Source organism: Papio anubis, chromosome 20 (genome assembly GCF_008728515.1).
Source record: "Papio anubis isolate 15944 chromosome 20, Panubis1.0, whole genome shotgun sequence".
Lineage (NCBI taxonomy): Eukaryota > Metazoa > Chordata > Mammalia > Primates > Cercopithecidae > Papio > Papio anubis.
Window position 1 is genome coordinate 24018347 of NC_044995.1, and position 16202 is coordinate 24034548.

At 42.1% G+C, this 16202-nt stretch overlaps 1 protein-coding gene across 3 annotated transcripts in view; it reads right to left on the bottom strand.

Moving 5' to 3' along the window:
- The window catches only part of ZNF507 (zinc finger protein 507), a 40435-nt gene extending 28987 nt beyond the window's left edge, over positions 1-11448 (bottom strand). For 2 of the 3 annotated variants that reach the window (XR_002518951.2, XM_003915278.4), the window contains exons 1-3: positions 11263-11448; positions 2090-4218; positions 304-421 (exon numbers count right to left, since the gene is read on the bottom strand). Coding sequence is in view for 2 of the 3 variants with exons in the window: in XM_003915278.4 (XP_003915327.1) it covers positions 304-421; positions 2090-4218; positions 11263-11398 (2383 nt within the window). In the remaining variant the exon portion in view is untranslated. Of the gene's footprint in view, positions 1-303; positions 422-2089; positions 4219-9713; positions 9808-11262 lie in introns of all 3 variants that reach the window. The other variant, XM_003915279.3, reaches the window with a different exon arrangement.
- Positions 11449-16202: the final 4754 nt, after the last annotated feature.

The following is a 16202-nucleotide window of genomic DNA, read 5'->3' on the forward strand; positions in this document are numbered from 1 at the left end:
CTTTTCTGGCTTTCTGGTACATCACCTTCTAAGGGGCGCTTAAGTTTCAATTGCAATATCTACCTACAAAGCTGAAGATGAATCCTTACTATCTAGGGCTTCTCACCTAGGACCTAGTAATCATCTGCTTCATTCAGTACTTGGCATTTCGTCAGAAACAGAGATCAGATTCACTCACATCCATGGTACAAAAATGGAGAAGAATATAGGCTTTTGCCCTGAAAATAACCAATCATGACAACTAAGGGCACTTTTACATCATGTGCGAGTCACTGCAGCCTATATAACAAAATACATAGATACCTTCCTGGACACATTTTCCATCAGCTGTATCACTGGAAATTCTTGGCTCATTAGAAGTTGCTATTGACAAGGTATCTGGAAGACTGTGCTGTTCTCTCTCATGATTCCTCAATTGACTCTAAAAAGTGGAAAGAAATATGTAATTTTCAATAAATATACATGTCCAACTCTTAGGAGGCTGTAGAAGAACGGGTTCATTGCTTTCATGGCCTAGTACAACGAATGACCGTATTTTAAAATCAAGTCTGCTAAAAGATCATTTGACACATTTGACAATTTATAGAAAGAGGTACATTAGCAAATCATAACATCATGCAATGGACAGTTCCTCTTCATATTCTCTGAAAGGAAGTCACCGCTTTCTTAAGTGATTACGCAGGGCGTGTCCGTATTTACTGAAACACTGGTAGGCCCAGAGGAACCAGCAGTGTTCAGAATAATGCAACTTCACAAAAATAAATCCAATCTGTAATCGCCAGACTCCTAATTTTTCATTTAAATATCTAAATGTGTAAGAGACCTAACTGGAAGTGCTCCTCCAAGGACATCCTGTCTCCTCTACTTCCATTCCCACGAATGAAGAGCTCAGCAGCAAAAGAAACTCCTGGAGACTTGTGGAACTTGTCTTTGCAGCCTATGTGGATGTCCTACTTGGAATTTCATGAGTGTAATCTGAGAAGCAGTGAACCTCAGACTCAAGGGCTTTTTTATTCCTGTTACCTTTTTGTTTGTTTGTCTGGTTGTTTAGAGACGGAGTTTCGCTCTGTTGCCCAGGCTGGAGTGCAGTGGCACGATCTCAGCTCACTGCAAGCTCCATCTCCCGGGCTCACGCCACTCTCTTGCCTCAGCCTCCCGAGGAGCTGGGACTACAGGTGCCCACCACCATGCCTGGCTAAGGTTTTGTATTTTTAGCAGAGACGGGGTTTCACAGTGTTAGCAAGGATGGTCTCGATCTCCTGACCTTGTGCTCCGCCCGCCTCGGCCTCCCTCCTGTTACCTTTTTATTACAGCTAGACCCCAGCTCTCGGTAATCTGAGGGAAAAAGTCTACCTTCTAATTAGCCCTTAGGATAACACTTGTAATACATTTTCAAGGAGTCACCTGGCCCACTGAAGAAGAAAAGTTCTAAACCAATGATTCAATGAGTTTCCTTTACAAAATAGCACTTCATACAGGATGTTGGTTTTGATAAGGTCAGCACTTAAGATAAAAATCAGACAGTCAAAATAACTTTGAAAGTTCTTTACCCTGCCCATAAAACATGACACATATGATTCTATTTCCATGACAGTGCCTTTCAATAGGTCCACTATAGCCCATTTTTCCTTCTGCAATGATACACATCACTGTTGGTTGTGCAGAAGCTGAACTGAATGCCTGTTATTTTGGGGCCATATAAGATGAAAAATATGTATTTTTTTGTCGTGATGATGTACGGTTAAATTTAAGTCAAACGTATGTATGATGTCAATCCACTACACACTCCCTATAATTCTCTTGCAACAGAAAATCAACACTTTAAATAAACTATACACACTCAAAATACAGAGGCTGTTAAGGAGACAGCAGGCAGGGCAAAGGATTCTACAGCAGAAATTCTGAAGACCTAGATTTCAGTCCCAACTTTAATACTGATAAGTTGGGATCCCCTTGGGCAAATTATCCAACTTTTCTGGGACCCAGTTTCCTTATCTATAAAATGAGGTGGTTGGACTAGATCTACAAAGTTCCCTTCTCACTCTAAGATGCTAAGGTCCTCTGAAAGACTTCCTGAACCAATGCTTACCTTATAATGGAAGGATTCTTCACACTGCTTACACTGGTATATTCTTGTCTTACAGTGGTGGATCATGTGGCTCTCCAAATCTTTGCTGTTGTCTGCTATGTGCTCACAGATAGGACACTGATAAGGCTGTCTCTGTCGATGGACTCGTAAGTGCTGCTTGATGTAGCCCTTGTTGCCACTTGTGTAATGACACAGGCGGCAACGGTAGGGTCGTTCAGCATTCGGGATGTATTCCACCACGTTGTTTCCGGACAAACTTGTATCGCTGTTGGGTTGGCACTGGGCGTTGTCCTGCAACTCTTTCAAAATGTCGTCGTCGGAAGCGTTTTGATCTGTCCTCTCTCTCAATTTTTCAATGACGGTGAGTAAGGACATGCTGATGCCTGTCTTAACTTGCCCATCTGACAATTCCTGCCTACCCTCTGGGAGTGCTACCAAGGTGGAGTTGCTTTGGTTAAGACTAGTTAATCCATCTGAAGAGTTTTTAAGTGGCGACATCATTTTTGAGTATGCTGCCAATGTACTATCTACTTGCCTTTGACTAGTATCTGGATCTAAAAGGTTTATATCTCCATAGTGCCCCAGGTTGGCTCTTGTCAACTCTGCAGCTCTTATAGGCATTGTGACAAGGGCTTCTGCAGCTAATGAGTGTAATCGAAGAGACTCAGAATTTGTCCTTCTCCGGCCTGGTGGGGCATTCTCATCAGTGGCCAGTCCTTTATTTATTAACTCATCTTTCTCCTCTGAAGTGCTCCAGCCTATGATCAATCCCCCAATATCAACAGTACATTTATCAGCACGATAAACATCATCCGTTCCTTCGCACCTAATCTGGGCTTCTGTCGGGCTCAGGTCCTTCCCTTCCTCCATTTCAGTGTTCATGAGGAAGCGCTTCTGTGAAAGGGTTTCTTCAGCACTTGGCAATCGCTCTACTATCACGTTAACATGCCCTTTTTTATTGGGGCTGCTGCTGATGATTTTCTGTGCTGATGTAAGTAGGCTATCAGCAATCAGATTCTCCTCTGCATCAGAAATCACTTCCAGCATTTCTTCCTCATTGGGGTCCAGGGTAACTGACTGACTTAGGTGTATTCCTCTTTCTGCACTCTGTTCTAAAGGAGATGAAGATGATAATTGCTCTGAGCTGCAAATCTGCACTTGCACTGATGGCCCATTGTGGATACTCAGTTCACTGTCTCCAATAGCAATGACCACTGCATCGACCCCACCAGGCGCAGTGGCTGCTGAAGAATCCAGCAGGCCTAGGGGCTCATTTTCATTTTCAAAGATTGGATAAGAGCAATCAACCTCCCCAGCATGTTTCCAAGCATGTGTTTTCAACATTCTCTGCTGGCCACAAGTATAACTACAAAACAAGCATCGATACATGCCGTACTGTTCATATGCATACCATTTCCTCTTACCCATTTCTGCCACAGATGCAGTTTGGACAGTATGAGTCTGTAGATTGTCCACACTTACTGGGATGTCTGGAATGGTTTCATTTCTTTCTGTGGTTTTCCGACATAAAGAGTTGGAGGGGCTTACGCACTGTTGGGCTTTGGATGGGGTGTGGCTATTGGCATCATTGTCATGGTCATTCACCACATGAGCTTCAAGTTCCTCCTGGCTTCTAGATGTAATATGGCACTCTGAGCACATTAATATCACTTCATTCTGCTGACCATGCTGCTTAATATGATCTTTTAACACGGAAAAAGATGATGATAGAAACTTACAAAGGCTACACTGATAAGACATAGCCTTCCCCTCATTCTGGGCAAGAGTGTCAGGGGTAAAATTTGTTTGTGACATCTCAGCTCTTCTAGTATCAGCAGCAGGTGACTGGGTTACTTTAGCCGGAATCTCACAAAGTTCTTGTGTTTCAAGAGAGTGCGTTGCAGCACTTGAACGTGGGCGTTTCTTCCCAATTAAAAGACATTTTTGTGACTTCTCATTTTCCACTATCTTGCTTAACTTCTGGATAACATGGATTAATGGATCTGGTTTAGTTTTTCTTTGTTCATCAATTTCCAATGAAGGACTGATGATACTTTCAGCAGTCAATACAGCTTCCTGTTCCCCAATATCTGGCACCAACATGGCAACACTGCTACTTTCTTCCATATCTAAAAAGGATAATGTAAAACAAAAATTCCAGGTTACAGGATAATTACAGGCATGTAATTTAGGAAATATAAGCGAATTTTAGTGTCAAATCTAACCTAAGTATTTTCCACGCTGGAAGCTCCACGTCCACACACCTGGCGATCCCCAGTATAGATTTAAATTGGTTAGAATTTCTCTTTAGAATGCAATCTTCTATCAAGACTAATAATAAAGATACTCCCCTCTATCACTTATTTCTTTGGAAATGATGATACTTTTCTCCATTTTTCTTCACTTTCTTTGCCTTCAGCATCCAGCAGGACTAAAAGTACTCGCTCCCTTTTGCACAATGCCAAGAAAGAAAGAAAGAAAAAAAAAAGACTCCTATTCCTTGATTAAAGGAGCATAGCCATTCTCAAGGCATGTGAAACCCCTCCAGTTACTGTGAAATATCACTCTGTAAAGTCAATGACTGATACAATTCTTGAGAGACTATTTCTTATACTAAATACAGCTGCAGTTTTATTACTAAAATCACAGATTTGTTTATTTTCTCCCTAAATCTTTGGAATTGTGAAACTACAGTCATGTAGTTTGTACAGGGCATAGTGAATTTGGGAAAGTACTATATAAATGAAATTAAATAAAAGCAGTGATCTAGTTCCTACTTTTACTTCCTTCATCTTCCTGAAGATAAACCACAAACTATCCTGTGGTTTTTTTCTAGAGGTCATATTAGTGGCCAACTATTACTCATATCCACATATATGAGGTTTTTTTTGTTTTCTGTTGTTTTTTTTTTTTCCTGAAAGGGTAAGGGACATCAGAGAAGGAAAAAATTGATATCCCAGTTGTGTTTCAGGTCCAGATATGAACAGAGTTTCCTTAGAAGGGGTTATTTGTTCGTTCTAATAATGCATTATGGCTGAGGAAGTCACTAAACATAAAAAAAACCATAAATCTTCCTGCCTAAGTCTAGAATACTCTTTATATTTCCTGGCAGTACTTTCATTTCAAACATTTCCTTTGGCTTAAAGTGAGATTAATTTGTTGACTTGGATCACATTTTTAAGTTTAGGCTTTTTTCCAGCAACAAGTTTTGTTTTTCCACATTTTAGGTGCATTCTGGAATCTTACTCACAACATTCAATAAATGCCAACAAAAATTTTTAGTGGCACTAGCTATAGACCAGAGACCACACTATTCTTAAACTTCAGTCCCAGGCTCTGAATTCTTATTTTAGGTGGTGAATCATGGCTGTTCTTCCCCGCATGGCTGAATCAACATATAAGGGCCCTTCTGGCCCTGCCAAGATGATACCTAATGTCCTGCCAGGCCCCGCCCTTCCTCCCCGCCGCCCCCCCCCCCCCACACACACACACAGTGCTGACCAGCTTCAGTGCCAGGTCGCCCACAACTCTGGGCAGCAGCTATGGCTTTTCTTCATTTTCTACTCCTTCTGGCAAGCCAGCTTTCTAGATCTACGTCCACATCAGGCAAAAATGCAAACACTTTACTCTTGGCTTCTTCAGTACTACTTCTTCCCTTCTTCCTAACAATACTCTGCCCTATGGCATCAGCTTTTTTCTCTTTGCTACTAGCTGTCTCTTGCTGCCCTCACAGCAGAAAATGCATTCCATGGTCATTCCAACAATGACAGCTACCCTGGCTCCCAAAGGCCTGTGGTCCTTCAGCCACTCTCCCTTAAACAATCTCTCAAAATACTAGTTCTGTTTCATCTTTCTCAGGTAGAAGGAACAAAAGTCTTTTTAGATCTCTTCGCTCAGCTGTAAGTCATTAAAGAGGAGACCAATGGGGGAACAATTTGTTTCCTTAGAAAAACCCTTTTGTGACTTCCTAAGTTGCTTTATTATCTTACAATTCCACATTTTTAGGCCAAGGGGAGCTGGGGCTCTTCATGTGACTACTGATTTCCTTTTAAGGTGATTAACTTAAGGCCTTATTTCTGTCAGTTCAATGGTTAAATGCAAATTGGTTAAATAATAAGTTTAATAATAGGAATCCCCAAACATTCAATTTTCTGAACATGATACGGCTCTCTACTGTAGATCTAAGGTCTCCTTCCCCATGAAATGTAACACCCACGTAGGCTGACTGATCATCTGGAGGTTAACAAGTGAATGTTTGTTCAAGAGACTTTGCACACCCATAGGGTTACGAAGGTGACTCATGTTATCTCTCTTCTACTTAATGATATAAGAGAAGTGACACAGACCAGTGCAAATTGCTCCCTGTGGATATTTCAGTGTGTACCTTAAAAAGAAAGTGAAATGAAGAAAAGGAGGAGTTCATCTTAACTCAAGAAAAAGACTAATACAAAAGAATCTGACAAAACATTCAGATTTTTAAAGTTGTGTCTGCTCAGGCATTAAGAGCTAATGGAAATTTGCAGCAGATGCTCCAATTTTCCCTGAACATTTATGTAAGTATCTCATTTTAAAGGCTGCATACATTTGGGGATAAGTACAGTAATGGCAGCTATAAAACAGATATGACAACATAAAATACGTCAGGAAACACCTGAAAAACCAGTTTAGGTCCACATGCAAAACCAATGCACAGGTTAATCTCATAAAAACAAGTCTCTGTTTAAAAAAAAAAAAAAAAGGTTAAACAGCTCATAATAAAGTATACACAGAGGGGAAGCTACTGTAAGTCCAACTCTTCCAATTTTCACAAAAATTTTACTTAGACCACTAATGCAGAAATACATATATGTATGATATGTATGTGCGTGTGTGACACACATACACATATATATGAGATTGCGTGTCAAGTGAAGTAAATCTGAACAAAAGAGATGAAATAAGGAGTACACACACAATGTCAGTGGCTCAATAGTGATGACAACATAAACTATGACAATCTGCATACTTTCCTTGGCCTCCAAGAGATCCATGTAAAACAATTACCTTGGTGATAGTACAGTGGTAGGGTGGAGAGGATGAGAATAAAGTAAGAATGACTAATTCTGTAATTAAAGTTGAATGATGAGTACCTAGGAATTCACTGTTCTTTCTACTTATATAAATGTTTAACATTTTTCATAATAAAAAGGCTAAACAGCTCATAATAAAGTATACACAGAGGGCAAGTTACCTTATGGCCAACTCTTCAAATTTCTTGATTACTTAGAATCCCAGAAATTTTACTTAGACCACTAATGCAGAAATACAAATATGTGTGTGCATGTAACAAGCAAATTGTTACATGCAAGGCGCAAGGCAAAGTATCAGGAAAAATTTTATATTCTTAATACTTGTAGTTTAAAACTGAGTTGAATGGATAAGGCAAACATTTGGAAGTTAAAAAGTAACGGCGTTTAAACAATGCAATAGTACACAAGGTAAAATAAAAGGCAACAGTCAATGACTAAATCCCGAAAGAGACTGAAGAGCTCCTTTGGGCTAGCAAGGTAAGCAAAAGCTTCATGGAGAGGTTAAAATGTCCACTGGTTCCCAAAGGATGGGTAGCATGCCAGACATCATCCATTTGCCCTCCAGGCTCACTGTATCCTCCTTTCCATTCTGTTCTGTGTCAGAGGGATTACATCACTAGGCTCCCCTGCCCTCTGCTTTCTGGTTGAGGTCAGACAATGAAGAACCATGACAGATCAGAGGGAGGTAGCAGAGTGAGATCAGAATATTCATTGTCCCGGTTCTCTATCTCTAAGTCACCTTGGATTGGCCATGTTCCTCAATAGAAGGCTATTTCTTTCCAGGTAGGCTGCTCTCCAAGACCCTTCTTCTGATTCTGATACCTCTCCCTCTCCTAACGCTGCTAGCTCCAGATAACTGTATTATGCTGTGGTTTGCTTATTGAAGTCCAACACCTTTATTACTAATATCTTTGTAAATATACCTTCCTTGAATTATCCTCATTTCAACGTGCCATTTGCTTCCTTGGAATACTGCTGATACAAGTTGACACAAGGGTAGCAGTGACCAGAAAAGCAGCCATGACGTGACTATATTTTTAGAAGTGAGAATAAGCATGCTATCTGGGGGTGAGTGAAAAGATCGATATGGCTGAATATGAAAGTTCACTAGGAGGAAAGACGACGACAGGCATTAGCAAAACAGGAGATTTCTTGTTTGGAATGTTTAGACATAACAACATTAAATATATTAAATTGTTACAAATAAATAAGTAATAAACAAAAGTTTTATCCCAAACCAGAAAAGTTCTATAACCCTTTCCACCAACTCTCTCAAATCTTTCCTTGACAACAGTATTCCACAGGCAAACGCTTCTAATTAATATCTTTCTCACAAAAAGTTAGGAGCCAAATTATTTCCGTTGTCTTCATTTCCTTATAATTTGCTATTTGGTGATTTGTGTATCTAATTAGTTCCTTATAGTTACAGTAGTATGGTTATCATGAGTAAAATCAAGGTGAACAATCTATCTGGGCCTGGAGAAAAGGCTATAATTTTCTGTGTATATATGAAGAACAGTACAATACAATACAAAAGAACCTTCTCTTTCAGAACAAGAATTTTTTTCCAAAATGAAAAAAAAAAAAAAAAATTGTGCTATAGAAGTAATGGCCAATAAATTCCCCATTCTTCCAGATTATTGTAATTCTAAAATATGACACATTTATTTTGCTCCAGCCAAAAGAAGGCAGGGGACATAAGCTCAAGGGTCCCTCCCCTAAAGTGCCCTCAATTAGCTGTGTGACCTTAGGCAAGTCACTGTCTCTGTGAGTTTTAGATTGCTCAGATGTAAAACAAGAGGGTGAAGCTAGATGAACTTTCAGGTCCCTGAATTATAAACTGTCTATAAAGTTACTTGGAAACTGCTTACACATTATTTATAGATTTAACTCACTATATTGGCTATAATTTATCTGATTTAAAATCTTCTGAGTCCAAGGTAATTATTAATTACCACTAAGAAAAAAATGAGTATAAATATCACAAGTCTACGGAGTTTCATAGTCTAGAGTTTCTTAGTTGGCACATAGCCTGAGAGAATATTCTAATTTGGCAGCTGCAATGAAGACATAAGGTCTAACTAACATTAACCAATATTCAGATTTACTATCATTTATTGAGCACCTATAATGTGCCAACCAGAGTGCTGGAGACTACAAAAATGACTGAGGAAATCCTCGCCCATGAGGTGCAAGTCTAGGGAGTAATGCCTCTGTAGATTTTGTGTAATACTCAAATTTTGTGGTTTTTTTTTTTTTTTGCAGATGAGGAACCTGAGACTCACAGACACAAAGTGGTAACTGGTTTAAGAACAGGAATCCAGGCCGATCTCATTCTAAAGCCATGCTTTCTCTAATACACCAATTTTCCTCTTAATTCTCAATGAGAATAAACATGTACAAAATATCAATACTGAAAAGAGTAACAGCTCCTTACAGCTAGGCTCTATCAAACATGTTAGTGGTATCTGATCCTCATAACTCTTTGGGACAGGCTAGGTGGGTTATACAATCTTATAAATAAGGAAACACTCAGTGTGGTTTAAGTGACTTACCCAAGGTTACATGGCTGTTAAGTGGCAGAGCCAGTGTCTTTCAAATCAATTCCTGAAATTAACACAGTCCCTTGGATCAATCTTCAAAATCCAGCTGTGGCCAAGAACGAAAGTATATAGTATCAAAACATTTCTCTTTCTTGGTGAAACAAAGTAACGATTTTTTTGGCAGTGAAAAATGTCTCAATATTCCATGTAAAAAGAAATTCAGAGGAATGTTCATGCAACCCCATTACATAATGCAAATTTAAATAATTTATCTAACAAGCCGACTTGAGGGTTTTGCAAAAGTTAGGAAAAAATAGCTCTGGAAACTTCTCCCAATAACTGTGTGTTTTGTTTTACCTCAGAATTTACGTACTGGACTCTACACGATTGCTTTTACTGACAACATTTTCTAATGAGAATGGAACAATAAATTGCACATTGCTATTTTAATCTAAACTAAAAACACGATCTAACGAGTGATTCTGCAAATTTTGCAAGCACAATAGGCAGAAAAACAGCTTAAAAAGATATGACACAGTGGTGTGACCTATATATCTTCTAATGCAGTTTCCTACTCTGTTCCTACATTTCTTTGCCACTGTTTCTTATACTGGCTAGAATAAATCTAAAAGATAAAAAAATGCTTATTCGTTTCACCTACAATGCAACTACCTTATCGATTACGGTTAAGTAAAATAGCCCACTGCCAGGGCAGAAAAAACATCTTTAGGGCTCCCCTGAAGTTAATTTTCAACGAGTTAGTGAGGTAAAAGAATGAAGGGCCAGGCTTTCTTTTAATCAATAACGCAACCCATACTCTGAGTGAGAGCAGAGTACTGGAGGAAGTGCAAACTCGAAGAGGTGATAAATCCAGTAATTGCCTGAGAAGAGCGATGCAGACTGATAGCAAATTACAGCCCACTGCAGAAACTTAAAAAGACCGCCTTGGGGTTGGGAAAGTGGCCTCCACCTAATTAATCATCCCGGCCTTCTACACAAACCATTCATTCCGATGCCCCCAGGTCTTAAGAGGTGGGAACTTTCCCTGATGGTCTCCGTGATCTCTGGAGATATCATTCTATCTCCAGAGGACGGTAATAAATGCAGAAGACCAGGACTGCGTTTCCGTACTAGCTTTTTCTACATCACGCACTGGCTAAAGGACTGAGGTGATGGGTGGGGAATGAGGGGGCTTAGAAAATTAATCAAAAGATGCTGTGAGAACATCGCTGCTGGGTCCATCCTGGCTGGCCTAAACGATCTCACGTCCGCATAAGGAAGCAACGCCTACGGGCGGGCCTGCAGGCGGGCCGGGCTGGTGACAGTATGCGGGGAGCAGCGGGTTCCCCCACCCCCAGCTGCCGGGCAAGCCCGGAGTCTCCGCAGGCCTTGCTGCACAGAAGACAGAACCGGGACACGGAACTTGGGGCTTGTGGCTAGCACCGGGAGGGGCTCGGCCGGCTGAGGAGGAAGCGAGCGCCGGCAGAGGCCTGAGGGGAGGATGCACATGGCCGGCGGCGGCGCTAACAGCGGGCGGAGGGGCGGCCCCGGGGCGCGGTACCTGCGGTCAGGCGGCGGCTGCTGCTTCCGCGAGCCTCGTTTGGCCAGCCAGGACCCGGCCGTGCCCTCGCCCTCGTCCTTGCCCACCTCTCTCCCGGCTCTTTTCCCTCTTTTTCCCCCGCTTTCCCCCTCCTCATCCGGAGCTCCAAAATGGCGGCGCTGGGGATGGATCACGTGAGCCGCCAGTGGGTCAGGTGACCCGAATGGCGGGCAGCGGGGGCGGGGCGAGGCTCAGGCCCCGCCCCCGGGCATCCCGGGCCGCTGAGGCTGGACCTGAGAGAGGGAGGCTTCCTAGCCGGCTTAGCCCCTTGCAAATCCCGGCTCTCAGGCGGGGTTCGGGCCCAGTTGTCTGGCTCTTACGGCCCCTTCCAGACGTCTAGGTTTAGAAGTCACCTTGTATTCACTTTGGCATCTCCCCATGTCGCCTAAATCCGCTCTGGGCTAGCCTTATCACCCCACTCACCCCGCAATTGGTTTTCAACAATGAGCATTGGTTTTTTTTTTTCTTTAGACTTGTGCTTCTAGATTTGTATTAGTTCTTTTGGTAGGACTGTACATTTTGAGGTGTTCTTGGCTAAAATATAGAGGTCCTAGCCAGATTCGCAGCTTGGCTTTAAGGGGCGCCTGTTAAGGACAAGGACTGGGGGGAAAATCTCTTTGCTTGAGAGATTCAGAATTTTCAGGGTTTGTAGGACCAGACCCAGTAACACAACCTCAGCCCTCCGAGGGCACGATGGTGTTTGTCATTCGGATCTGTTTTATGAAAGATACTAGGGTGGTTCCCCTGCTAACAGTGAAAAACGGACTGAGTGAAGCTTTCCAGCCAATTTCACCAAAAATGCTGGATAGTTTTGCCGTATTAGGAACTACTCAGCGTGGTGCTTGGTTCTGGACTCCGGGTGAGCGGTGGACATGAGCAAGGAAGTAAAACTGAAGATTCTGGCCATTGTAATGGAATGGACTCGTTTGGTGAGATACCTCTTGGGGATCTATTCCAGATCTTTTAGAAGCCTTTACAGCTGACTGGGCTGTCCACGGTCATGGGAGGAAGAGCCAACAAAATTTAGCATCAGAAAGGCTGATAATTCCTGTTACTGTATTTCGGGATACAAATTCATTTGAATTTGGGGGTTAGGAAACCAGCAAAGTTAGAATTTTTATTTTTATTTTTTTGAAACAGAGTCTCACTCTCTCCCCAGGCTGGAGTGCAGTGGCGCAATCTCGGCTCACTGCAGCCTCTGCCTCCCAGGTTCAAGTGATTGTCCTGCCTCAGCCTCCCCAGTAGCTGGCACTACAGGGCGTGCCACCAGGCCCATCTAATTTTTTTGTTTCTTTTCTTTTTTTTTTTTTTGAGACGGAGTCTCACTCTGTCGCCCAGGCTGGAGTGCAGTGGTGTGATCTCGGCTCATCACAAGCTCCGCCTCCCGGGTTCACGCCATTCTCCTGCCTCAGCCTCCCGAGTAGCTGGGACTACAGGCGCCCGCCACCACGCCCGGCTAACTTTTTGTATTTTTAGTAGAGATGGGGTTTCACTATGTTAGCCAGGATGGTCTCGATCTCCTGACCTCGTGATCCGCCCGCCTCGGCCTCCCAAAGTGTTGGGATTACAGGCGTGAGCCACCGCCCCCGGCCATTTTTTTGTATTTTTAGTAGAGATGGGGTTTCGCCATATTGGCCAGGATGGTCTCGATCTCTTGACCTCAGGATCCACCCGCCTCAGCCTCCCAAAGTACTGGGGTTATGGGCGTGAGCCACCGCACCCGGCCGCAAAGTTAGAATTCTGCCGTTCCACAGAATCCTTTGCCAATTAGACCAAAGAGCTATGAAGAAATAAAAATAAAATGTTGAGTAATTTTTTTTCAATAAAAGGTAAGAGATTGAGCAGGAGACTAGCATAGAAGGGTGGAAGGAAAAAACAGTCAAGGAAAACCAGAAGTACGAAGTGTTGAAAGGGAGAACAAACAAGTAATATGAGCAATTCCTTCCCCTGGGCTATTGGCACAAACCATCTTAGCTTATCATTATGTGAAGAGAGCCTTTTCATTACTCATGTCTTAAGTGTCATGTCCATGAATCTGAAAGTAGACAGACGAAATGACAGAATTATTTGGTCAAGGGAGAGTGCAGAAACACAGTGTAATATAACCTAGGGAAATAAAGAACTTCTAAAACAAGCGAACGAAAGTGTATCTTTGTCTGAAGTTCCTGTGGTGGTCATTACTGGTATTCACCAGCTAGTTCCCATTGTCCCTCTTCTGGCATAAGGTTAGATAGAAATTCCTGGCCCTGTGGCTTGGGGGTGTGGCCAGTACTGGTGTTGGTGAATGGATGGTGTGTGGGAGTGAGGGCATTCCCCTCATGCTGGAGCATTTAATTGTCAGTGCAGTTCCCTCCAGAATACATTTCCCTTTGGCTTGATGACTGGCAATGTTTCAGGTGGCGGCCACCCCGTCAGCCAGCATCTTAGAGGGACAACGATGAACTAAGTCCCCAGCTGACCCATGGTGGTGGATATGTAGGGTGAGCAAGTCTCTGATGATTTTGGAGCTGATCTTTTGTTGTTGTTTTTTGAGACGGAGTCTCGCTCTGTGGCCCAGGCTGGAGTGCAGTGGTGCGATTCCATCTCACTGCAACCTCCCCGTGCTGGGTTCAAGCGATTCTCCTGCCTCAGCCTCCTGAGTAGCTGGGATTATAGGTGCATGCCACCACTCCCAGATAATTTTGTATTTTTAGTAGACGAGGTTTCACCATGTCAGCCAGGCTGATCTCAAACTCCCAACCTCAGATGATCTACCCACCTTGGCCTCCCAAAGTGCTGGGATTACAGGCGTGAGCCACCACACCTGGCCTTTTTTTTTTGCTTTTCTTTTCTTCAATTTTAGATTTGGGAGGTCCATGTGCAGATTTGTTACATGGTATATTACGTGATACTGAGATATGGGCTTCCATTGATTCCCTCACCCGAATAGTGAACATGGTACCCTACAGGTAGTTTTTCAAAGCTTTCGCCCGTCCATGCCTCTCCCATTTTGGGGTCCCCAGTGTTCATTTTTCCCTTCTTTATGTCCATGTATACCCCATGTTTAGCTCCCACTTATAAGTGAAAACATGCAGTATTGGGCTTTCTGTTTCTCTATTAATTTGCTTAGGATAATGGCCTCCAGCTGCATCCATGTTGCTGCAAGGGACATGATTTTGTTCTTTTTTATGGCTGCGTGGTATTCCTTGCTGTTAATATGTACTGCTTTTTCTTTATCCAGTCTACCACTGATGGGCATTTCGGTTGATTCCATGTCTTTGCAATTGTGAATAGTGCTTCAGTAAATATAGGAGTGCAGGTGTCTTTTCGGTAAAATGATTTATCTTCCTTTGGGTATACACCCAGTAGTGGGATTGCTGGGTGGAATGGTAATTCTAATGTTAGTTCTTTGAGAACTCTGTTTGTTACTGTAGCATGACACAGCCACTGATACCCACTCCCTACTCTGATGTACCTGCAAAAGCCAGAGCCATTAAGAAGAAATCATTATAGGCAGAAAGGAATGATAATGAAAGAATTAGGGCCTTAATTCCTGAAGACTGAGAAAGTATACAGTGCAGAATCTGAGAGGAAAACCAAGACAACTTCAAAAAGCCTGGGACACAGAACCTCAGTATTTGTTTTTCCTAGAAAAGAATTCTCTGGAAAATTACAGTCACCATTTTTGAGTCAGAAGAATGCAAAGGCATTCAGATGTAGTTCCACTGAACTTGTGGACATCTCACCTAAACTCTTCTCAGCACCTCTCACCTGCCACAGAGTGTTATTTATCATGATTTAATTAAACAATCCTAGTAAGATTTAGTATTATAGATAGGAAACTCGCTTACTCAGTTATCTAGCGCCTATTCAGTGGAATCTGATTGTGTCTCCAGATGAGAGACGACCCGGTAACTGAATCCCTATCTCCACACACCTCATTATTTTACTTTGAGGCCATTAATTAGTTGATGAGGCTAAAAGTTTCGCTTCTCCTACAAGTATCATGGGTCTCCGTATCTCCTAAAGTCACCATGGAATTTGATGACACATAGTGCTTTACAAGTTGAACTGGAGCACTGCTTACATTTTGGGAACACTGAAGACAGTGCCTCGAGTAAGTTGCCAAGGTGATGACTGGTTGTAAGCTGAATGAGACATTGAACCAGTTGAAACTGGAGGAAGACCTACTTGTTTCCAGCCACAGTACTTATGAAGGACACCTTGTCTTTGGTGTGATAAGATTAGATTTCTTTTGAAGGGATTAATCATGTAAGTCTTTGGCACAGCACAGAAAATTGGACGAGACGTGTGGCCCGTATTTCTTTAAGCTGTAATTTTTATGATGACCTTTAAAAAATACACTGCCTCAAAAAAGGAGAGATGGTACAAGGGTGAGAGGAGACAAAAGAGCTAAAAGGGAAAAAAGGATGTGGTAGTGTGAGCTGAGAAAAATAAACCCAAAAATTGTCCCTGACTTTGCTACTTAGCTCTTGTGGGACTGTGAGCAAGTGGGCTCCGTCTTTCCGATGTTTTCACCTTGCTTGTAAAACAAGAAGTTCAATTTATCCTTTTTTTGAGCTCCAGGTGACTGGTATATAGAAGCACAGAGTTTAATGATAGGAGTCCTCTGGGTTCAAGATGGAACTCTATCATTAAGAATCATGGCAAGACTTGATTTTATTAATGAATGAAAAGATTGCTTGATGTAAGTCAGAAGGAATGTAAGATGAAAAGATGTGATATATTATTATATATACAGCTGTCAGTAATAAATTAACATTAGCTCTGGATTCCTTACACTTTGCATCCTGAATATACACCTAGAAATACTTCATAATTATAGTTAAGGTCTCAAGGACCATCATAAATTATCCATCTGTCATTCATTCTCTGCTAAAAGCCACAGACCTACGTTTTTT